This window comes from Pipistrellus hanaki (assembly GCF_964339955.1).
Source record: "Pipistrellus hanaki genome assembly, chromosome: 8".
Lineage (NCBI taxonomy): Eukaryota > Metazoa > Chordata > Mammalia > Chiroptera > Vespertilionidae > Pipistrellus > Pipistrellus hanaki.
This window is the reverse complement of record NC_140510.1, coordinates 78,679,134-78,703,824: the sequence shown is the minus strand read 5'-3', so window position 1 is coordinate 78,703,824 and position 24,691 is coordinate 78,679,134. Positions and strand designations below refer to the sequence as shown.

General features: G+C 44.0%; 2 protein-coding genes across 3 annotated transcripts; both read left to right on the top strand.

The window, feature by feature from the left end:
• The first annotated feature begins 1,114 nt into the window (after positions 1 to 1,114).
• Positions 1,115 to 15,936, top strand: LOC311626954 (uncharacterized protein C2orf80). Of its 2 annotated transcripts, XM_084892996.1 has the most exons (8): positions 1,115 to 1,239; positions 3,211 to 3,292; positions 5,339 to 5,421; positions 7,132 to 7,219; positions 7,628 to 7,699; positions 12,010 to 12,097; positions 12,381 to 12,502; positions 15,430 to 15,936. In XM_084892996.1, exons 1-8 carry the CDS (start codon positions 1,199 to 1,201, stop codon positions 15,436 to 15,438), a joined length of 585 nt encoding a protein of 194 aa, XP_084749122.1. In that variant the 5' UTR covers positions 1,115 to 1,198; the 3' UTR covers positions 15,439 to 15,936. The 2 variants fall into 2 exon arrangements, with proteins under 2 accessions (XP_084749122.1, XP_084749123.1); XM_084892997.1 differs by lacking the exon at positions 15,430 to 15,936 and having other exon boundaries at positions 12,010 to 12,175; positions 12,381 to 12,497.
• Positions 15,937 to 16,787: 851 nt separating this feature from the next.
• LOC311626324 (gamma-crystallin C-like) lies at positions 16,788 to 20,518 on the top strand. Its single transcript, XM_084891424.1, has 3 exons — positions 16,788 to 18,279; positions 18,829 to 19,071; positions 20,178 to 20,518. Exons 2-3 carry the CDS (start codon positions 18,949 to 18,951, stop codon positions 20,451 to 20,453), a joined length of 399 nt encoding a protein of 132 aa, XP_084747550.1. The 5' UTR covers positions 16,788 to 18,279; positions 18,829 to 18,948; the 3' UTR covers positions 20,454 to 20,518.
• The last annotated feature ends 4,173 nt before the right edge of the window (positions 20,519 to 24,691 follow it).

The following is a 24,691-nucleotide window of genomic DNA, read 5'->3' as shown; positions in this document are numbered from 1 at the left end:
ATGCCATTTATACTGTTCCCGGGGCACCCCATTCAACACTGATCTTTTTTTAATATATATTTTTTTTCTTTATTGATTAAGGTCCTTATCCCTCCATGCCCCTCCCTCGTGCCCTCACCCACCTAGTGTCTATGTTCATTGGTTACAAGTCCTTTGGTTGACCTCTCCCCCTCCCCCACAACCCTGCCCTGCCTTCCCTCTGGGGTGTGACAGTCTGATCGATGCTTCTCTATCTCTGGATCTGGTTTTTACTCATCAGTTGGTGTTGTTCATTATAATCCACAAATGAGTGAGATCATGTGATATTTCTCTTTCTCTGACTGGCTTATTTCGCTTAGCATAACGATCTCCAGGTCCATCCATGCTGTTGCAAATGGTAAGCGTTCCTTCTTTTTTACAGCAGCGTAGTATTCCATTGTGTAGATGTACCACAGTTTTTTTTATCCACTCATCTGCTGACCAGCACTTAGGCTATTTCCAAATCTTAGCTTTTATCAATTGACACTGACATAATTTTTTTGGTAAACTGTTTCTGTGACTTCAGAACCCTTTTGACCCCATCACCTAAACTCCAATTCCCGGTCCAGTGTTGGGGTAGGAACTGAAGACATGGTCTCACATTTACCATAACCACATGTTCTTTCAAGGTCCTTCTGGCCATAGATGTTGTGCGTTGGGGGGAAATAAAGAGGTTGTGCATGGATTCTATAGAAAACTATCACGAGCCATTGCACCAGGGCGAGCTCACTGGGAGTCACTATGTTGAATGTGCTCAGAGCTCAAGCTTATTCAGAACACAAACCATCCCCATTTGGATGGCTCTCCCCAAATAGTCTCATCCACTATGACACAAGCCTTGCTGTTTACTTGCTAGTTTGTCGCAAAGGTAGGTAGATGATGAATGCTGAAAAAACTCGCAAGGAATGAGAAGTGCCAGGCACACTCAAGGTCAGGGCACTGGCCGCCAGACAGCTCTCCGCCGGGGTACCTGCTGCACCAGAGGCCTGAGCCCTGCACATTCTCGGATCCCTTCCAGAGCCGGGCACTCCATGACTGGTATTTGGAGTGATAGCGTCCCTACCTCCAGTCCTCTCTGATTTGCTGCTGTAGCTTCTGGGCGCAGAGCGACTGCATCTTCCAAACAGACATCAGGTGCAGTGTCAGCGGCAGACACCTGCGCAGCTGGCTCAGCCTCAGCATGGAAAGAAGACTCCTGAAGAAGGAAATGAAGAGGCTCCTGTAAGTAAGATCGAGGAAAGCTTTCGTTTACCATACTCAGCGTTGGGTGGGCTTCATGTCATGGATGGTCTGATACGGGCAGGAGGAAGATTTTATTCCTGCACTATCGAAAAAAAAGCCAGGCAATCTGGCCTCTGCCTCACACAGAGGCCTCACACGTGGTGCAAAGCCGGATGCTGAGTCCCTTGGGCGGTTGCTTCTGCCAGCAGCATGCTCAGCCCAGGCATCCCTGGCCCGGAGCCTAAGATCTGGGGCCACAGGCCCGTGGGCTGTGCTGGGCGGAGTGTGCCTCTGGGAGGGGTCTGCTGGGGGAGACAGAGGGGAGGTTTCTGAAAAAGGTGCCCGAGGGCCCAGCATGGAAACTGCAGCCTCCGCCTCTCTTCAGGGTCAGTCCGATCAACTCAGTAATTCATCTCCTGGTTCTTGATCAACTCAGTAATTCATCTCCTGGTTCTTGCCGCCAGAACTTTTGTTTGTAAACAAACAAAAGAAAACACTAAGTCTCCCCGGGAAGGAATGTTTCTCTCCTGTGCTAGCTTTTCTTTGACGTGGTATTTTGTTAAGAGGTTGGTGAAAATAACAGACGTTATAAAAAGGCCGGGGGTGGGGGGGGGGGGGGAGAGGGAAGGGGAGGGCAGCTATATACTATATCATCAGTGTTACAGGCACAATAATAATGCCCTTTTTGTCAAAGACGTTGTCACAATCCCCATCCCATGTGCTCTCCCACCCGCTCAGATAATGACCTCGGAAGAAGTCCTTAAGGAACTCTGGAGTAAACTGTGTGTGAATGCACAGATGTTTACTAATAAAGAACAAACCGTAATCTGGGATGCCAATTCCTCCACCTACAACTGGAATTTCAAAAGGGGTGTAAACGTAAAGTTCTAGCCAAAGAATACATCTAGGGCACTCTAAAGAATACATCTAGGGCACCTTGGGATTACGAAGAAAGAAAAATTGAGGGTTTTTATCGATCTAAGTGTAGTAAGTCAGAAGAGTTTGAGAAGGCAGAAACAGACTTAGCCCTGGCAAGGTTACTTGCCCAAAGTGTGTGCCACAGACCTTGGGGGCCAGAAGTGTGGCCTCATGGGAAGTCCAGGGCTGTCTGGAAATGGGCCCCAGGGCCCCTTATCCTACATCCAGTCCTCTTCCTGACTCTTCAGAACAGCAGCCCCTCTGTGCTCCTCCCAGGACCTTATTCCGCCCTCTGGAAGGATCTGGACTTACTAATACATCTTTAGGTCTAACTCCCCCTAAGGATATTTGCATTCCAACGAGGAAAAGCAAAAGAACACATCTGAACCGAAATGTATCAACCTCTTTGACATTTTGCCCGAACTTAACATGGTTAGCAAGGGGATCTTTATTATCAACAGTGGGTCTCAATCCTTTCATTTTTGTGAACCTTTCCTGTATGTGGGGATTTATCCTACTCCCTGCTTTCCTATAAATTCTGTGCCCACTATGTACATTTAGTTTTTATTTTTTAAAATATATTTTATTAATTTTTTTACAGAGAAGAAGGGAGAGAGATAGAGAGCTAGAAACGTCGATGAGAGAGTAACATTGACGAGCTGCCTCTTGCACACCCCCTACTGGGGATGTGCCCGCAACCAAGGTACATGCCCTTGACCGGAATCGAACCCGGGACCCTTCAGTCTGCAGACCGACGCTCTACCACTGAGCCAAACCAGTTTCGGCTACATTTAGTTTTTAGATAAATGTGGTTTAATTTCATTATGGCGAGGCATTTTAAGCCTATAGCATTGCAGAATTGCCTTTTCAATCAAAAAAGTGTTACGTGGGTAATAAAGCAGCCAAATAATTCTCCAGATAAAAAGGAGGAGGTATGAGCCCGGCTCCCAGAGCTGTCAGCGACTGCCCTTGTGTGTGGCGGGAGGGAGGGGCTGGGCAGACGGAGCTCCCGTGCCACTCCCAGTGGTTCAATCCTGCTCTCTTGCTTTTAAGGGGAGATTATATTGGCATCAGACTTCGAGAAAAGGAATTTGACCCAAAAGGAAGAAGGCAACTCACCTTTCTAGATGATATGGTAAAGAAAGGCGAGCGGGTGGAAGTCTCATCTGTGTTCCATGTTAGTGAAGGGGACATAAGTATATAATGCATAACAAGGCTGAGAATGGCCTCTTTCTCATCTCATCCTAGCATTCTCCACAGGGTCTTCTCAACTCATTAAAATGAAAGCAAAAAGAATGAGAAAGTAAATGTCATGTGACTTTTGCTATTTGCATTAGAAAAGATTAAAAAGCAAAATGGGTGCCAGGGCAAATATTACATTTGGACAAAATTAGCTATCATGTACTTCTCAAATATAATACTGGGTGGTTTTTAAAAATATATATTTTATTGATTTTAGAGAGGGAGAGAGAGAGATAGAAACAACAATGATGAAAGAGAATCATTGATCGGCTGCCTCTTGAAAGCCTCACATGGGATGGAGCCCACAACCTGGGCCTGTGCCCTTGACCTTAATCAAACTCAGGACCCTCCATCCTGCAGGCTGACCCTCTATTGAGCCAAACCAGCTAGGGCAATACTGGGTGTGTGTGTTTTGTTGTTGTTGTTTGTTTATTTGTTTTGTTTTTTACCATGTGCATTAATGGAGAAAGCCAAAGAATGGAATAATCCTAAAATCCTCTCTATTATTACTCATGTTGAACCTTGGGTTCATGTTATATAATACAAGTTCACTTCCCATATGTTAAGAAAGAAACTATGTAAAGACCTAATTCAAAAGAAACTGTAAACCCTCAGCTTTTTTATCCTCCTGTTTCCTGTCCTGGCACTAGCCGGGAAGAAGGACCCGCCCCCTCCCCTTCTCTCTGTCTGACTTCCCAGGGGCTGAAGGAGCATCAGGCCTTGGTTTTCTTACTAGTAAGAGCTTCTCAGTGCACGTATTAGACGGAGAAATTAAGTCAATTAGATAATTGCTTCTCAAACTTTAATGAGGTCTTATTACAAGGCCGTGGTGGTTCAGGAAGTGGGGGTGGGGCTGGGAATTCGCATTTCTAATGAATGATGCCCGTGTTACCTGTCCACGCATCAGTGTTTGGATTAAGTTCCAACAACTGATCACGGCCCATTTCTTTCCTTTCTTTTCTTTTTCTTCTTCTTCTTCTTCTTTTAATTCACTTTCAGCTGGTTCAGGCCCTGGAAGAAATAATCAAATTGTTTTAGAAACTGTAGGAGTGAGATAGAACCTTAGAATCCATCTGAAAGTGCCCAAGTCAAACTGGCCTTTGCTGGAATTGGTCCTCGGTTTTCTGTAGGAGTCTCCTGGCAGGTCACTTAATCAGGTCTCCCTCAGCCCTTCGCTCATGCTCACCCCTGCACCTGGAGGTCCTTCCCCCCATCCACAGCCCAGTTCCACCACAGCCTCCTCCATGAAGCCTCCCAGGATTTCCCAGTGGACACATCAGTTGCCTGTGTCCCAGGAGCACATTTCTGTCATTCTACTTACAGAATTAGAAACTGTTCTCTGGGTTCCTCTTCCTCTAACTGCACCTTTCTCTATTTCAAAATGTTAGGGGTGAGGGCTAGGGGGTGGTGAGATTGAGGCAAAAAAAGGGGAAAAAGAGAAAGAACTCATGGATAGGGACAAGAATATGGTGATTGTGAGGGGAGGAGGTGAGTGGGGGGTGGAAGAAGGTATGGGGGGGGATAAATGGTGATGAAAATAATAAAATAAAAAGGATATAAAACACACAAACCAACATAACTTAAAACTGAGGCCCACAGAACATCAATTGCTCACCTAAGGATACACTATCAATCATTGGCCATACCTAGATGTGAGTCCAGATTCCCTCTTTTCTTTTTTGATCCATAGAAGCCAAAACAAAACAAAACAAAAAGACAATACAATAAAATAAACAAAACCCCTGCTCTAGCGGGAGGTGAAGGCAGTGCCTGAAGCTCTATGATTTCCGTCCGAGCCTCAGGTCACTGGCAGAGCTAACGATCCTCACCACTGCGGATAAATAGCGACAGGTTCAGCAGAGCCATTGTCATTGGGCAGGGAGGGCTGGGCCGATGTCTAAGCCGGTTCTTCTGCTCTCTCTCTGCTTCCTGCTTCCAGGCACACTACGACCTGGCCATCGGTGTTGCTTTGCAGTGGCTGGATTGCTCAGAAGACTTAGCTTGGCTGGAGTGGGAGAAAGTGTAAGTCAGAATAGTGATTGTTTTTTGTTTTTTTTTTAATGTGTGACTATGAGAAACGAAAGAGGAAGTTCTAACTGGTGTCTTCCACCGTGAGCTCTGATGTGAACACCCTGCAGGGGAGTGTTCCTCTGCAGCCAGAAATCTGAAGAAACCCCACAGCTGTCAACGTGGGGAAGTCACATAGTGTTCACATTTGTTACATCTCTGCTAATCGGTTTCCTTTTTAAATATTTTTTTTATTGATTTCAGAGAGGAAGGGAGAGGGGGAGAGAGAGAGATAGAAACACCAATGATGAAAGAGAATCATTCATCAGCTGCCTCTTGAACGCTCCACATGGGATGGAGCCCACAACCCGGGCCTGTGCCCTTGACCTTAATCAAACTCAGGACCCTTTAGTCCACAGGCTGATGCTCTATCCACTGAGCAAAACCGGCTGGGGCCTAATGGGTTTCTATCCCATGAAAATCCTTCTTGCATAGAACGTACTCCCTTAGAACAAGATGGTGCTGTATTGCACACAGGCCATGAGTGTTCAGAGGGCCAAGTCCATGGGCAAAGGCTGCCCCTTTTCACAAGGACCGTTTGGCCAGATAGGTACCCGAGCTGAGCTGTTTGAATCGCAGAATAATTTTCTTTCCAAGATTACCGGCATTTTCTCCCCGTGTGCCAGGCAGACACACTCAATTGGCAAGAACGTGAAACTAATGTGACCCGAATTGAATAGCTTATTCCAGAGGCGTTATTTTTCTCAGTTCCATGGCCTAGAACACACACCTGGACGGCTGTATCAGTTAGCGTGCAGTTATAATAAGCAGAAAATCCAGTTTGAGCAGACTTAAGTAAGAGAGAGAGACGGGCGGGGGGAGGAGAGAAGAAGGGGGAGGAGATTTATTGCTTCTGTATTTGAAAATCCATGAGTAGCTCTGTCTGAGGCAGGACTTAATTCAAACTCAAATCATATCATCAAGACTTACCTCTTGACTATTTCTTCTGGTTAGACACCGTTCTTAGTTTCAGCCTACTTTATTGCAATATTCAGTCCAGGGAAAAATGGATTTCTAAAACTCACAGAATTGTGTCTCAATAGCTCTGTTCACCCTGACTTGTCTGGGGGTGGCGTGGGGGATGGAAGACCGTGACTAGCTTTTCCAACCTTTGGAGCCCGGGGTTGTGCTTCTACCTCCCCTTGAAGCACAGAGGCTTACAGTGGAGAAGGCAGTTCCCCCAGGCAAATCGCCACAAGAAGGGAAAGCGTCCTGGTTGGCAAATCCATAATTGTCCACCACAGTGACCAGTCAGCCATGTTTGATAGGTGAGGGCAAATTCATCACCACTGCTGGGAGATTCAAAATTCCAAGATGGTGGGTTCATCACATCAGTTTTGTGAGCAAGTGCAAAGCACATAGCACGTGGCCAATGGAGATTACTTATGGATTATTATCACAACCTTAGCCGGTGTCAAAAACAATAAGAATAAACCCTCTAGCTGAAACTGGTTTGGTTCAGTGGATATAGCATCGGCCTGCATATACCTTGGTTGCGGGCACATCCCAGTGGAGGGTGTGCAAGAGGCAGCTGATCAATGGTTCTCTCTCATCAATGTTTCTGACTCTCTATCCCTCTCTCTTCCTCTCTGTAAAAAATCAATAAAATATATATATTTTTAAATGAATAAACCCTCCATTCTTATTTATTCATGTTCCCCTTAGGAAAAGGCCCTTTCGTGGCCAACCGATATACCCAAACCACAGAGAAAGAGAAGCAATGATCTTATCATCTTATGCTGGAATCTTAATGGTAAGGAAAAGAACACTATTTGTATATATGAAGATGCTATATTTTCTATGCACATTTTGATATTAATGCATATTTACTTTCTCTTTAACCAATGCTTATAAATGTGTAAGATGTACTGATATTAAATGTTTCATTTTTTAAAGCTATAATAAAAAGATTTTTGACTTCTATGTTGTATTGGGAAAACATTTATTTAAGGGGCAAAAGACCCCAGAATGAAAGACATAACGAATTGAACTCGGCATATTCTGATTTGTCAATTTATTCAGAAGTTGTTGACTGAGTGCCCGTGCCACACAGGCACAGTGCTGGGCATCCTGGAGCTGTAACAGCTTTGCTTTGTGCCTGAACAAAAGCCATGATATGATTACACATTTTATTGTTGTTGTTGTTGTTTTTGTTTCACAGAACAGCATCCCCATCGAGGAAGTCTTTAAAATTTACGGGGCGCATTCTTCTGCCAATTCTGGTGCTACCAAGGTAGGGGTGGCCTGCGCCTGTCCATTCGGGGGATATTTAGAGAAAATTTATCTAACACATTTATAATGTTGTACTTTTCAGCATCAAACAACAGTTTTATATGAAGATGTACAAAACCAGATGTAGCCATATCTTACTCGGGTACGTTTGTAAAATGCTTTCCTGACATGGAGGCCCAGAGGGAGACCCTCAACCACTGAGCCACACTGGCTGGGCACCGCTGTGCCTATTTCAAACCATGAGATGTCACAAAGGCATGATGTGATCTGAGCTGCAAATGTAAGATTCTGAGGATCGCCTGCCCCTTGGGGACCCCCAACCTCCTCCCTGCTCAGGCCTTTCTCTTGTGGGCAGATCAGCTGCCATGAGGACCCCTCTGCATCTTAAATAAGGAACTAGCATAGAGCACTTAAAATAGGGTAAATTGTAGGAGCTATTTTAAAACGGTCCTTGGGGCTTCATAATTTTAAAAACTTGAACTAGGAGATGGGTTGCTATAAAAAAAAAAATGTTATTGCCAAAAGTTCCTCTCTAATTGCTGCACATATCTGAATGATCTTCGATTCCTTCAGATAAAATATCTCCTAAGCAACAGCTAACACCCTTCCCAAGCAAGAGCTTTTAAAGCCCTGCTGAATACTAATCAGATTATGGCGAATTTCCAGCCACCAGCACTGCCCACGTGACACCATGTGAGTCCTGTGCACGGCCCTGAGGGCTTTCTCCAGGGCTCTTTGCTGCCACCTGGTGACGGAGCGGCAGCATGGGCCCGCCAATTTTAATAGCGTCAGGTGTCTCTCCTGACAGGGAGCTGGTTTTGCCGGCAGGGAACCATGTTTCTGCTCAGGACCTTGGACCCATAGAAGGCAACCCAGGGCCGAGGAAGTGAGAGCTACACAGATAGCTACGGACAAATATAAACTGTCCCGCCCAAGTTTAAACTGGAGGAAAAAGAGCACAGGTCTTCCTTCCACAAATGAAGCAAGCAATACAAGTATTCTTCAACTCTATTTGATGGAGAAAGGGGGAAAAAGAAGAAAGGCCTTTACACACATCTGCCTCTTTTCCTCCCCCTACACTCCTTTTTATTGGAGGAAAATTTTGTTGAACGTGCTTTGGATATAATTTGGCACTCAAGACGTACTTGAATTGAGAAATAAAAAAATCATAATAATACTGTTACCATGCCACAATGAAGCTATTAATAAGTAGCATTAAAGTAAAGAAGATATGATTAACTCTAGATTTAGGATTTGAATTTCATTCTACATTTAAAAGCTACATTAACTGCTTGCATGAGCCATCAGATTACGGGGACTCAGAGAACGTCTGAGCTGGAAGTGACCTTTAAAATCATCAGGTTAGATCTGCCCCAGTCAATAGGGCAACAGGAGCTTGAAAAGCCTCCGTCTTGTATCTTCTAAGTGCATCAAGAACCACATATGGCTTGCCCTAATCAGTTTTGCTCAGTGGATAGAGCATCAGCCTGCAGACTAAAGGGTCCAGGTTTGATTCCTGTCAAGGGCACATGTCCGGGTTGTGGGCTGGATCCTCAGTAGGGGGCGTGCAAGAGGCAGCCAGTCAAGGATTCTCTCTCATCATTTATGTTTCTCTCTCTCTCTTCCTCTCCTTTCTTCTCTGAAACCAATAAAATATATATTTTTTAAAAAGAGTGATGTATGGCTAGACTTGTCAAGGGAATCACTTCACAAGTTATATAAGTGTCTAATCACTAAAAACAAGCAAACATGAGCCAATTCTCTCTCTCTCTCTCTCTCTCTCTCTCTCTCTCTCTCTCTCTCTCTCTCTTTCTCTCATGCCTGGCATACATTAACCTGAAGAGATATTGCTATTATATAATAGTTGCAATTGCCCCATACTTATATAAAGCCTCCTTTCTGAATAGATGATGTGCTTCTGAGGTTAGAGGCCATGGTTTATGTTCCATTCTTTACAATGCTAGATATACAGTGAACTCTCAATCAATATTTTTGCCATTGAATAGAAGACTGAGGTCAAAAATAAAAGTGCCCCTTAACTGTTCCTTTGGCAAAGAGAACACGTCCTCATTTATTGTTTAACACTGGTTTCCCATGGGAAACCAAAAGCCCATAATAATAGTGAATGCCCCACCTATATAACAACCAAAAGCCCATAATAATAGTGAAAAACAGAAGTTTACTTCGCAGGTGAAAGGAGTCTGGAGGTGGGCGGACCAGGGCTGGTTCCACAGTTCCACCCAATTGTCAGGAGGCAGGCTTCTTCCAGGCCTCTGCTCAGTCATTCCTGCTGAAAAGGAGAAAATAATATAGAAATGTAGTCTCTTTCTTAAAAAAAGAAAAAAGAAAAAAAAAAAGAAGATACTCCCCCAAAAAATACCTCACCTATATATAAACCACACAATTATCTTGGAGTTCAAATTTCTACCTATTTCCAAGATGATACCAATTAGTGGGAACTTGCTCATCAGGAGTGTGGTCATTAGGAGTTTTGGATGACAAGATAGAGCAGAATATTTCCCACTGACCTGGAGATCTAAAACTAGGTATTTGTTTTGTTGTCCTTGTCTTTCTGTTTTTGCCTCGGTTATACATCATGAGATGCATCTTTGTTGACATGCATAAAAAGACCTGTGTCATCAGCTTTTACTCCTCAGATTTACTCCTGTCAACCTACCACCCTAATCTCCATCAGTGAGAAAGCAGATAGTTATTGATCTTGCAGGGGGTGCTATTTCAGGCCTTCTGGCTCTGATTCGTCATTTGTCAGCAATTACCCAACCTTTTTCTGGTAGATGAGGCAGGATTCCCTAAAAGAATTGGTGCCACACTGTTGCCATGGGTAGTTCTATACAAAAAAGAGAACCGAGACAGGGAGAGAAATGATGAAGATGATAAATATAAATATTTATTATTATTAATTTTAAAGCTACTGTATTGTACGGTGTACCAAACACTACTCTAAATACTTTACATATGCTAACTCTTTCATCCCTACCACAATTTTAAGGCAGGTACCAGTGTCATTATTATCACATGAAGAAACAGGCACAGAGAAGTTAAAAGACATGCCCAAGGTCACATGTCTTATTCATGGCTCAGCCTGCATTGTGATACAGCCAGTTTGACATCAAAGTCCATGCTGTCAACCACTTATTGCCTTGACCAGAATTATAGTTCAGCTAGTCAGTAACATTTGAGTGCCTACTATGAGCTAGGCACTCTCTAAGCCTTAGAGTCTAAGGCACTAGAGATAAAAGGTTAAATTAGTTAATCAGCCTCTCTCCTTCCACACTTGAATCCACTCTCCACAAAGCAGCCAGACTGATCACATTAAATTGATTTCAGAGAGAGGAAGGAAGAGGGAGATAAAAAATCAATAATGAGAGAGAATCATTGATTAGCTGCCTCCTACTGGGGATCAAGCTCACCACCTGGGCATGTGCACTGACAGGGAATCGAACCATGACCTCTGGTTCATGTGTCAACGCTCGATCAGCTGGGCCAGATTGATCTTTTTAAAAACCCGAGCCAGACCTTGTAACACTACTGCTTACAAACATTTCCATGGCTTCCCTTGCTGTCTCTGTCCCTCCTGTCGGAAGTGGTGGCTGTCCAGTTACTCGCCAGCACATCATCTGTTGAGTTTATTTGTTAAACTTACCATGACGTACGATTACCCTAGTTGCCTACTAGCTTAGTGTCTCTCCTCACCCAGCTCCTAAAGCAGAGCCTGGGCCACAGTAGGTGCTCATTGAAAACTTGTTGAATGAATGAATGAATGAATGAACAGTGCTAGCCTTGAATAAGTTCCCAGCGCCGCACAGCAGACAGCGGGTTATAATCACAACGCACTGGGTGTGTTCTATGTGACTACATGCTTTGAGCTCACAGATGAGAGCCAGTCCTTCTGTCTTGGTGTGGAGGAGGGGGCGGAAGGCCAGTAGAGGAGAGTGAAGGTGTGGAGACACTGGGCACGTTTCTCAGAAAAGGTGATGTTGGAGCTACACCTCCCAGGAAAAGGAGGGGCCTTCAGGAAATGAGCCCCAGGGCAGAACGGAAGGAAACAGCCCTTCCAGGTAGAGGGAACTCTGGGGAGTAGCAGTGTGTGGAAGGTATTCTACCCAGGAGGAACCAAGCGTGGGAGCAGAAGACAACGTGTGAAGGTGCGTGAAATGAGACCCGAGCTGCAGAGGCGCCCTTAGGCATGTCCAAGGGCGGTGGGTCGGGTGAGCAGGCCGAGTGCCACCAGCAGCGGTGTTATCAGCACGGCGTGTGCAGCGTTTCAAAGGAGCCCTGTTTTCCTTTCAGGTTCCCCGAGCTCCACCTTTCCGCCTCTCCCTGCACCCCTTTGCCATGCTGACGGCACCCAGAGCAGCAGAATATGCCCGCAAACAGAGTAAGCCTGCTTGCTTCCACCCGTTAGAGAAATCTAACACAGGAGCGGCTCTCACCGCGTAAGGTCCAAGGTGGTATGGTAAGACCCTCTCTCCGGCAGAATGCCAAAGAACCAGGAGCACTTATGGCTTCATGTCCCTCTACTGTCGAAACCAGGGGAGTTACTTCTTAGACTCCTTGGTAACGGGATCCAAGCACTCCTGAAGGGAAAGATCTAGAACTGTGGGTGGACTCGTTTTTGAAAAGGTGTTTGTGTTGTTGTTCCTACGTGTGTGTGTCTCTAGGTGTAAAGCTAAGAAGGGGAGCAATGAATAAAAATGCCACCAACAGCTCTACGAGGAAAACAAATGCCACGGAACAGAGATCATCAAAAAAGTTACCCTCGGACACACAGCCAAAGAGCAAAGTAGGTCTAAAAACACAAATTGGACCAAAATGATACCAGATGTTGGGGAGTACTTTACTTATATTGTAGCTAAAAGTCTAGCCTTTAGAATGAGATGCTCTGGGTTGGAATCTACAGCTTACTACTTAGCATCTGTGTGACTTCCGGTAAGTGACTTAGCCTCTCTGTTCCTTAGTTTTCTCTTCTGCAAAATGGGAAGAATGACGGTATCTCCCTCTTGAGCTTTTCGGATGATGATCTGAGATCATAATGTCAAGAGGTTAGAACAGTGCTTGTACAGAGTAACCCTAGATAAATATTAACCACTACTATCTTTCAGCTTTTGAGAAATGCTACTCACAAGTTAAACCAGCTGTTATACTGTGGGTTTAAATAAGTGTGTATGTGCTTATAGTAAACATTTCAAACAATACAAAAATTTTAAGTGTAATCCCTTTCCTACTCCTTAGAAATAACCACTGTTAATATCTCTTGTGATATTCAAATATTGCTACACATTGTATGTCCTACTGCTGATTTTTTAAGAAATAGCCAAGAAGTAAATAAAATAAACAAATATATTTATTAAAAAATAATTATTTTATAAACGTATGAGAAATATTCTTTCACGGTTTATTGTTTAAAATATATTTTATTGATTTTATACAGAAAGGAAGGGAGAGAGATAGAAAGTTAGAAACATCAATCAGCTGCCTCTTGCATACCCGATACTGGGGATGTGCCTGCAACCAAGGTACATGCCCTTGACTGGAATCGAACCTGGGACCGTTCAGTCCACAGGCTGACGCTCTATCCACTGAGCCAAACCGGTTAGGGCATCACGGTTTATTGTTTAAAGAAGTTTTTCATTTTGTATATTTGAGCTTCTTAGTCTTTTTCTTGATAGCTTATTGATATTTTAACTGATAAACAATTTTATAACCTCAAGATGAAACAGGATTTTCTATATATTTCCAGCCTCTGACTTTTTCCAGAAAGTAAGGGAAAAGGAGAAATTACTTGTTAAAAATCCAGGTAACCTGGAAAACAGTTTTAAATATTTCGTTTAGACTGCATTGGTATTAGTACCTCATTTACTGATAGAAATGGGTATGAGCAACATCATATTCTGGGAAAGTGTCACTATCAGGCAGAGTTCTAGGAAATGAATTTGGAATGGACAGGATCAGACCAAAGGGCCAGAAAACAGCATACTCTAGTGACTAAGAGTGTGATAACTAGATTTGAAGCCTGATTCCTCCACTTAATAACTTGGGTGAGTTATGAAGTGAATCTCTCGTGCCTCATCTATAAAAAGTGGATGATAACAGTACCTCGTGGAGTTCTTCCAGGGACTGTTAACAGACATGGGAGGGCTTAGAAAGCGCCAGGACTACCACAGGCAGGGACGCACGGGCCCTCATTTCCACTCCAGAGGAACTCAGCATCATGGGAGGGAGGAAGGATGGCGAGAGGACAGTCTGAGGGACTGGTTTCCATTTCCAACAGAAGGAGCTTGGATATCGACACTCTAACAAGTAAAAAGCTGAACAGACTAAAAAAATCTTCTTGGAAATGAAAGAAAGGGGAAGGCACAGGGTGTACATGCTTCCCCCAAGAGTAAGGTGGACTGATGGATGGGTTGAGGGATAGAGAATTGCCATGATGGATGTGAAAGCAAACATGGAAAACTGTTTACAGAATTAGCAGGTAATGGGCCTATGTATCTCATGGTACAATTCTTTCAACTTTTCTGTATGAAACATTTCATAATGGAATTTATGAAGAAGAGGCAGATTGTCAGAGTGGATTTAAAAACAAGGCCCAATTATATGGTGTCTATAAGAAACCTACTTGAAATATAAAGACACTTATAGAAGAAAAGTAAATGGATAGATAAAAATATGCCAAGCTAACACTAATAAAAAATAAATTAAAAAAAAAGCAAAAGCAGCTATGTTAATTCCAGACAGAGCTGACTTCAAATCAAAGAACGTTATCAGGGATAAAGAAGGGAAGTGCATAATGATAAAGGTTTATTCTCCGAAAGCATAACATTCCTTACGTAGTCACAGAGCAACAGAGCATCAAACTCCATGAGGTGAAAGCCAGAACTGCCGGAGAAGCAAGGGACTTCACTGTCCTCGCTGGAGACGTCAACACCCCGTGTCAGGAGTGGAGAGAGAGCAATTTTAGTTTCAATTCAAACCAATATACAAGAAATTCAAAGCAATTTGCTGTAAGAATAATACACAGCTGCTAAAGGGCAGAGAAATGATTGGCTGTGGGTGTGGTTCATGAAAGGAAGTACATATTACTTTTACTATTTTATTCTCTTTGGAAATGATTTCGAGCTTAGAGAAAAGCTGCTAGAGTAGGACAAAGAACCTGTGTGTACGTTTGGCTCACATTCACCAGTTGATAATGTTTCGCTTTATTACTGTATCATTTTTCTCTCTTCCTCTGTTCCTGTCTTTTCTCTTTGGATGTAGATATAGATACATAATTTTTTTCTGATCTATTTGCAGTTACATCACCATCTCATTTCAACCCCATATATTTTAGTGTGTCCATCCTAAGAACAATGTCATTCTCTTGAATAACCATAGTATGGTTATCAACTTCAGAAAAATATAGCATTAATACTTTGATCCAACCTACTGCCTATATACAATTTTGTCAGTTGACCCAATGATGTTTTTTTAAAACATTTTTTTCCCCTTCTGTAGAGGATCCAGTGTGGGATCATATATTGTATTTAGTTGAAAAGTATAACTCAATTTCCAAATGTCTCAGAACAGTTCCATGGACATTCTCTTGTGCCTACATTCATGTGAACCCATCATGGTCAATAACTTAGTATCTGATGTTTGATCTTCACTCCCTGTAGATTGGAAGCTAATGTCTGTGTCCATGCCTGATACCAGAATCGTCTTTTTATTCTGCAGGTCACTTAGAAAGTTGGACTTGATCCCTGGGACTTCACAGTAAAGTCTCTGGGAGAGGAAAAGAAACATCTTCTCAAAACTGCAACCCTCGCCAGCATATTTTCCTTTACAGTTAGCTTTGATGCAAACTGCACTCAAGTGTTATTTTTGGATGTTGAACATTCTTTTCTTAGAATCATATTATAACGCTTCATTTGGGTCTTCAAAATGTGTGTATTTTATGCTACTTCATTGTGAGTGGAAGACTGTGGTGGGAGAATTCCAAGAATACATAGTATTTCTGTGTCAGAGCAGGCTGGCTTTTAGCACATTTTGCAAATGTGTAGCATTGAATAGTGCAGAATGGTGGAGTAAGAGGCAGCTTTCCAAAGTTTCAATCCAAAATAAAATTAATCTATCATTTGCCTTTATTATGTTGTCACATGGAAACATTTGAAATCCTTTCAATAAAGCATTACAAGAAAACGGGTGTAGGCTTTCTTTGAATAAAATATCATGATTAGGAGGAAAAGAAAATATTTTTGTCTTTCAGTACCTTTCCAAAATGCTGATTAGGCATATGGCTTAGCTTGTAAATATGTGTAGTAACGATTTGACCGAATGAATGTTTTTTTTTTAAGGTTTTTGATGTGCTATCTTTTTTCGCTGGAATCCACAATGGCTTCTGGCCTATTTAACAACTTTATAAAAGGCCTGCCACATATGTCTCTGAAACTGAAGTGGCAGCTATTCCATAAAGGAGTTCCAAGAACTACTGTATTGAGTTACACCCTCAAAGGGCCCTCCTCTGTATGGGTTCTCAATCCCACTGTCCTGCTCTGCTGCCATGGGGTTAGGTGCTGATGCTAGTTTGTCTTAGTCTCTCTCCTCCAGACTTTGGGAGTTTGAATTTCCTCCTTTGTGGGTTTTTCAAAGCAGAAGTGACACCCAGAACCACCCGTTGCTTAAACAAGGAGAAATGTATTGTTTTTAACACAAATGCTAACGTGTTCCAAGAGACATGCCATGGAAGTTAAACAGAGGTGGGACAATGTTTGCTCTCTGTCTCCTTGTCATGTATTTGAGTGGTCATCAAACATAGCTGAGAAAGGGAACCGGCGGTTGTTTCTATGATGGTGGTCTTTGGGTCCTTTACCCAGGCTCTTTGTTTGGCATAGTTTGGTCTACATGGCTGCCAATCAAATGATCTCTGCTCATTTAAGCAAGCATGGATGTGATATAAATTCCATATGAATTGCTAGGAAGCAAGAAGGTGGGTGGTAAGGTCAACTGCTGGCTGGATCTCAGACATTGGCAAAGCTCTGGAATTAGCTGCCGCTGGTGTAGCATTCATCTGACAACCCAGAGGCATAAAAATTAGAATTAGTGAGGAGCCAAGGGTCCGGGGAACAGCACATCATCCCTGTTCTTGCTCAGTCATCTGCCCTGTTATAAAGGCCCTTTGATAGATCGAAGGCAGAGTGCTTGTGTCATCTCACACATTGAAAGTTGCAAATGCTGAACTTTGATGTGAGTGTGCATTTATTGAGTGACTTTAATACACCAGTTCGTGTTGCCAGTTAGTGAGAATGCAAAGCTAAAGATAGAATTATCATTGCTCTTATCAGGCTCTCCCCAATTATTTCAAGGAACAGACATCTAAACAAAATCATTACATAAATATGGTAATTACCATTACAGCGGTAGGTACGAGATGCTTGGGGAATCCAATAAGCAGTATTAAACTGGATTTATCAGCCTGGAAGATGAAGGGTTCAAGACAGTCTTTGCAGAGGAACCGATACTTGAGCTGAGCCTTGAGGAAAAGGGTAACATTTCTCTGGGTGAAAAATGTGGAGCTGGTGTCTCAAGGCAAAGGATCAATGCATTCAAAAACAAGAGAGGCACAAAAGTAACTGCATTTGGGAAGCTATCAGTGGTTGGGTGTGACCGGACAGAAAGTGTGGGCACAGACGGAGGATGGCAGGTCTGGTGTGCCATGCTAAGGAACCGGTACTTGATTCCGAGGGCAAGGAGAGTCAGTGAAGGTTTCAAACAGGTGAGTGGCTGTCTTAATCCTGTGTATTGTGACAAAATGCCACAGGCTGGGTATTACTTAACAGCCAGCATTTACTTCTCTCAGTTCTGGGGGTTGGCACATCCAACATCAGGGTCCAGGCAGACCCAGTGTCTGGTGAGAGCCCAGGTCCTGGTTTGCAGACTTCTTTCTGTACTGTCTCCTGGCCAAGAGAGAGAGGAGGTAAGCTCTCTCCTGTCACTTTTTATTTTTTAAATATATTCTTATTGATTTCAGAGAGGACGAGATAGAAACATCGATGATGAGAGAGAACCATTGATTTGCTGCCTCCTGCAGGCCCCACATTGGGGATGGAGCCCACAGCCTGGGCATGTGCCCTGACCGGGAATGGAATCATGACCTCCTGGCTTATAAGCCGATGCTCAACCACTGAGCCACACCAGCCGGCTTCTTTCTTTATTTCTCTTCTTTCTTTACTTCTTTCTTGTCCTTCATACTATGTACCCTGAGGTAAGCACTATGGAATAGCTCATGTTCTGAGAGCCCATGTGGCTACTAGGTGGGCATTCTCATTTCACAAAGCTTTGCTCCCTCCCCCGGCCCTGGGAATCGATCTATAAAGCAACAAGCTTCCTAGTCTCGGACCCAATGGCCCTAAAAGCCTTTCCCTTGATCCTTACCACAAGCTGACTACCAGCAGCTGATTTCCAGTTACATGAAGTGCAAAGGAGAAGTTAGTTGCTCTGCCCTGACGCATCTGTCAACACCAGCAAAGACTGGAATCCAGATTCCTGTCTTGTACCAGGCTGGCAAGCCATGGACAAAAGGAGAATGTAAGTGAGAGGGTGTCTGTCATCAAGGGAAATTGTTCGGTGCTGGGGCATTCTGCTTCCCCACGGCACCTCTGGAATTCTGCGGCTCTTCTGGAAAGGTGTAGATTTCCCCCCCAGAAAATACCTGGGGCGTAGCTGCATGATGTGGGCAGACACAGGCATTTCAGGTCACAAGTTCAGGCTGGTGCACTGGTGAGTTTAGACAACGCTAGGAGTCCGGATAAAAGCCTCTGTAGGGGCCCAATAGGGCAGGCCCAGGACAGCGTTAGAATGTGCCAGAGGATGGGGGCAGACTGCACAGGCGCTTCCCCTGAATGCAGCCTGGCACAGGGACCCATGACAGCCCCTCCTCTCCCGGGCCCTTTGTGCTGTGTCTGCCAACGCAGCAGCCACCGCCCCTATATAGCCCGCTGGTGCCCGCTGCAGCCACTGACCCGCCAGCCGGCCATGGGGAAGGTGAGCGGGACTCAGATAAAATAAGGAGATAAAACCCCTCTGCACAGGACCTCCCGGGGCCCTGGTTTCACTCGGGTTGTGCTTCCTTTGCAGATCACCTTCTACGAGGACCGCGGCTTCCAGGGCCGCCGCTTCGAGTGCAGCAGCGACCAGCCCGACCTGCAGCCCCACCTGAGCCGCTGCGGCTCCGTGCGCGTGGACAGCGGCTGCTGGATGCTCTATGAGCGCCCCGACTTCCAGGGCGCCCAGCACTTCGTGCGGTGCGGGGACTACCCCGACCCCCAGCAGTGGCTGGGCCCCAGCGACGGGGTGCGCTCCTGCCGCCTCATCCCGCAGGTGAGTGAGGGCCTCACAGTGTAATTGAGGGGGACTGGGGGGTGAGGGTGAAAGAGGTTTCCTTTAAAAGCACCCCAGGATTGCCCTGGCCACATAGCTCAGCTGGTAAGCGCATCATTCCAATAGCCAAGGTTGCAGGTTTGATCCCTGGTCAGGGCACAAACCGATCTCTCTCTCTCTCTCTCTCTCTCTCTCTCTCTCTCTCTCTCTCTCTCAATAAATAAGTAAAAAATTTAAAAATTATTAAAAAATATAAAAGCACCCAAGGATTGAATGGGCTTTAGATACTTGCCTAAGCTCAAATAGATACTTGCACAAAAACAGCACAGACTATGGGGAAGAACTCACTTAGGGAAAGAGTGTTTTGTTCGATACCAATAGGTCAATCAAATGTTGTCTGTAACAAATGCAATAACAGTGGGACAGAAAAGCTTGCAAACGGGAAATTGGTTGGACAGAGAAGGCAGTATTTCTAACAAATCAGTTTATACCTACACGAAGGGCATTGACTAGGAACGAAATAGTAGACTGGGCATGCGCCCCGACTGGGAATGAAATCCACTGCACTAGACTAGTAGAAACGGAAAACTCTATTGTTAGTGTAAGCTATTCAAAGGTAATGTCCAACTTTGGGAAAAGTAATGGTTCTTAATTTGGGAAATCAGGTGAATTAGGATTCAAGCGACCAAACCAATTTTCAATGAAGTATGTGATTTTTTAAAATCCTACTTTAGTGGTAAATTTATTTGGATATAAATTTGGGAGAAAACACTCATGTTAAAAGAGTACTAGTCAAATTCTTTACATTATCCCCCTGATATTGGTTTAACACTAGGAATCAAGGAATTGGGTAATTAGGAGTTAAGAAAACAAGATATTTGAGCTCTTGATAGATTCTAACCCAAACCTTGGATCTCTTAAACATTTCTCCTCCTAGATCTGAAAGAGAGAACAGGCATGCAAATATGTGTCAATGTGAGTAGGACACAAGCCCATAAGCAGCATTCACAGCAATCTTAGAGTCTCAGGTTCTACAGGGACAATCCCACCCCCCAGCCCGCCACGTTCATCTGTCCTTTGCTTGCTTCTTCTCTCTGTGGGTACAGCAGTCGGGCTCCCACCGCCTGCGGCTGTATGAGAGAGAGGACCACAAGGGCCACATGATGGAGTTGAGCGAGGACTGCCCCTGCCTCCAGGACCGCTTCCACCGGGGCGAGGTCCGCTCCCTCCACGTGCTGGAGGGCTGCTGGGTCCTCTACGAGATGCCCAACTACAGGGGGCGGCAGTACCTGCTGCGGCCCCAGGAGTACCGGCACGCCCACGACTGGGGGGCCACGGATGCCAAGGCCGCCTCTCTGAGGAGGGCGGTGGATTTATACTGAAGTCGGTTCATGCCGCCATTTTCTCACTTTGGAACCTAATAAAGTACTTCGTCTGTATTGCTGGCAATGGCTGGCTTCTGTCTTTCCTTCGTTGTGTGCCAATGAATTCGCCGGTCAATGGTCCCTGATAAAGGAAGCATTTCTAGAGGCCTCTGAGGAGTGAATACAAAGGGGGGGGGGGGGGTTTTCCTAGAAGAGCTTCAGGGTAGAGTAAGTCTTGAACAGGTTCAGAGTGGAGAGTGGAGAGAGGAGGTAGGTTGCCTGAGAATGGGGGGCAGGTCAACGTAAAGAATTGGGAAGGGTGACTGTGGAGAATGGAGCCTTCAGCCTCTGCTTTGAGGAACAACATTATTTTTTGACACAAGACAGGGTTGGGGTCACAGAGGGTCAGCGATGAGCGGTGAAGAAGAGCCCACATGGCAAAAAGCCTGATGGCACGACATAAGGACTTGTGGTTTGTTCACTCTCAAGCACGGTACTGCGGAACTGATGCCAGGGCTGCCGTTGGCCGTTGCCAAACTTTTGGACTCAGTTGCAGGACCTCCTTCCTGGTCTAAACCAGCTCCTGATCCGGGCGCGCCTCTTGGCCAGTACAGCAGCTGGGCCAAATACTGCGTGAAGGGCAGAAACTGCAGAGCTGTACACAACATCAGCTAATACAAATAAATGGATGAGATACACATTACCATGTCTTTTTATTATCTAATCTTACCCGAAGGTATTTTCCCATTGTGGAGCATGCAAGAGGGAGCCGATCAATGGGTCTCTCTCATCATTGATGTTTCTATTTCTCTCTCCCTCTCCCTTCCTCTCTGAAATCAATGAAAACATACCAAATAAATTAATTAATTGATTAAAAACTCTGCCCAATTACTAGCCACCAGAAATCATAACTTCTTTGAGTTAGAGTCTTCACCATGTATTGAGCACCTGCCATGGGCCCGCCAGATGTGGCACTGGGGATGAAATGGAAGGCATTGTCCCTACCACACAGAGCTCTGTACACAATACTAAACATGGACACTCAATGAGAAGTATATAATCACATGTTAGAATCAAGTCCTGCCTAAGTACCACTTAATACATAGGCAATCACTTTTGTTTAGCAAGTACTTTTACTTAGAACCTGTAAGTCATCCTGTAATAACCTACTAGGGGAAATGAATGGAGCAGTATTTATTTACATATTTCACACAATATATGTTTTTATTCCTTAACATGTTGGCGGGGACAAGTGTTTTCTTGGTAGGACATACACAATTATCCTTACACACCTAACTTCCGGGTGATACTTTTTTTTCCCTGCTTTGGAAAAACATTTCTAATGAAAATAGTTTCCTGTGAATAGAATAATAACGATGGATGATAGTTAATGACAGTTAGTGGTGGCAGACAAGGATGGAGAAGCTTCAGTCATACTACTTCAGTTAAAATGGAAATGTCATGTGACAAACAAGAGTACAACAGTTATAAAACTATTTAATGAAGAACACTATAGATTTTCCAGTTTTGAGATATAACTGACATACAGCACTGTGAAAGTTTTAAATGTACAGCATAATGACTTGGTTTATGTATAAGAAACATTATCTTGAAAGTGAAAAAATTAGCTTGATCCAAGTAGCTTATACACTAGACAAATTAAGCCCATTATTTACAATACCCGTGAAAAAACTGAGATTAAGTTAAATTAAATAACATGGCCAGGGTTCCACAGTTAGAAGAGGCAAGGATGAGTCTGTAGCTCAGGTTTGTTCAAGGTTCTCAACTGCTATGCTGGCCCTAAGTGGGGAGTTCAAGGGAGGAATAATTTCTGAAATAGCCAAAACCGGTTTGGCTCAGGGGATAGAGCATCGGCCTGCAGACTGAAGAGTCCCGGGTTCCATTCCAGTCAAGGGCATGTACCTTGGTTGATGGCACATCCCCGGTAGGGGGTGTGCAGGAGGCAGCTGGTCGATGTTTCTCCCTCATTGATGTTTCTAGCACTCTATCCCTCTCCCTTCCTCTCTATAAAAAAAATCAATAAAATATATATTAAAAATAATAAAAATAATAATTTCTGAAATAACCCTAGGATAGGATTTTGAAGCATTATAACAAACAGACCCCCCCATAAAAATGTTTGCTATATTTTTCATATTCTTTAAATCAAGTGGTTCTGAGCATTTTAGATTTCCCAGTCCAACATAGGATCACCGATTTTAATGATGGCAAGGTCATTTAAAATTAAAAACAAAACAACACAAATGTAAAATTAAGCATCATCTATTATTTGCACATCCTTTTATAAAAGAAAAAAAAATTTTACAAAAAGAGATTTTTAACCCCCAAACATACAGGTTGCCAATAAAGTATGGTTCAGACCAAAAGAGTATGCTTGAGAATTTTGATGTATAGTTTTTTGTTTTCATTTGGTAAAAATTGATAGAAACTGAGTAGAGTCTAAAAATTCTTGTTTGTGGTTGCCTCTCCATACCTTCAGGGGCTAGGGAGCTGATGTAAATAAGTGAAACAGCCTCCTACAAGACGACAAGGAGTGATGGGGAGTGAAGGCGAAGTGTGGACTAACCTAAAACATTACAGAAACAGCCTGGCCAGCATGGCTCAGTGGTTGAGCATCGACCTATGAACCAGGAGGGCACATGCCTGGGTTGCGGGCTTGATCCTCAGTGTGGGTCATGCAGGAGGCAACCGATCAGTAATTCTTATCATTGGTATTTCTATCTCTCCCTCTCCCTTCCTCTCTGAAATAAATAAAAATATATTAAAAACAAAAAACAAACAAAAACATCTAAACACTGTGCCAACCAAGTAAAACATCTCTAGGTCCATAGCTTTCGGAGTTCCCGTGTCTCATTTCCACGCTGGTGTGAAAACTGGAAAGAGCCACAAACAATGAGCATCACAGTAGTCTCCCACAAATCCTCCAAGTGTAACCCAGGAAATCCCCTGGTTTCATGTAAGCCCACAGAACCCAGCCATGAAGCCTGAGGCTTGGAAAGAGTGGAGAAGAAACCCAACAACGACTAATATTAAATTGTCTCTCCATCACAGTGGAATGAATAAGACTTAGATTCATAACCTATTTTGGGTTATAGAAAATTAGAAAGTGCTGTTTCTCAGATACATCATTTTGTAGATTTACTCCAGCGATAAGAACCATTGCCCTGAGTGCTGCAAACTCCTAACCTGAACTAGTTCCTTTTCCTTCACTTTTGTTTGAAACCACCTGGATGTCTAGGGAGTGACAAAGGGTTACTTACTTCCTGGACTGGAGCCTGGACAACAGGGATCCTGATCCTTATCTCCTGTTCTCCCTCCCAAGACAGTTCCCATCAGTCATTCCTGGCAACCTGCTCAGAGCACTGCTTCTGTGCTGCAGGTGTAGGAGTCTCGGGCCTTGACGTATGTTCACTCAGCACACGAAGTACAACCTGGAGCTTAGGTCTAACTCACATTTGTCACTCCCAGAATTTTTTGGAGAGCACTGAAATCAAGCCACATCTGGGCCCAGGCCATTCACTTCTTAGTTCTATGAGAAGGGTAGGGTTTTCCGTTTCTCCCCCCAGGCTGAAATAAAACCTTCTCCCTTCCTAGTTTATGAATAAACAAGCTCAAAGTCCCTTATTTCAGTCCCCTAAATGAATCTTAAATTTCAGTTGTAACTGGCCCCGAAGGTGGTGGTCCCCACAGACTCTATCCCACACTCCTCTACAAGCTCTCTGGACTCTTCACATTTGCTTCTTTCTCATATTTGACTGTTTTCATCTGTCAACACTCTCCCCACAGAAACAATTCTCAGCAAAATGATGATTTAAAATTTTAAAAAGAAATTATTCTATTTTTAAAAATTTTAATTAAAATGATGATGTTTATTCTTTAGATTCTGGCTGCTTATTTTTCACTATGGAAACATAAGTGACTTCAGGAACACATGCCTTTACGTAGGGAATAACAAGTACGGAACTCATCATATTGTACTCAGTTGGTGTTTAATGAATAAATCTCGACTTACAGAGATTGATGACCCAAGTCAGGACAAAGCGTTTCCAAGAGACAACATAGGATTGTGGGTGATTCACTGAGCATGAAAGCGGCTAAAGGCACCGGGCATCTTCCACTCCAGTGCTCTTTCCCACCCATCGAACCGTTCACTTCCTGGAGGGGAAACACGTGCTCGGGTCTTCCCAGCATCCCGGCTCCAGCTCTTCGTTCCACCGCCCACCCCATGCCAGCTG

Excerpts from the sequence above, each read along its gene's own strand:
- LOC311626324 (XM_084891424.1), top strand. The coding sequence starts at position 18,949 with ATGCTCTATGAGCGCCCCGACTTCCAGGGCGCCCAGCACTTCGTGCGG. Across the intron at positions 19,072-20,177 it reads CCTGCCGCCTCATCCCGCAG|CAGTCGGGCTCCCACCGCCT; the intron begins GTGAGTGAGGGC and ends CTGTGGGTACAG.
- LOC311626954 (XM_084892996.1), top strand. The coding sequence starts at position 1,199 with ATGGAAAGAAGACTCCTGAAGAAGGAAATGAAGAGGCTCCT. Across the intron at positions 1,240-3,210 it reads AAGGAAATGAAGAGGCTCCT|GGGAGATTATATTGGCATCA; the intron begins GTAAGTAAGATC and ends CTTGCTTTTAAG. Across the intron at positions 7,700-12,009 it reads CCAATTCTGGTGCTACCAAG|GTTCCCCGAGCTCCACCTTT; the intron begins GTAGGGGTGGCC and ends TTTTCCTTTCAG.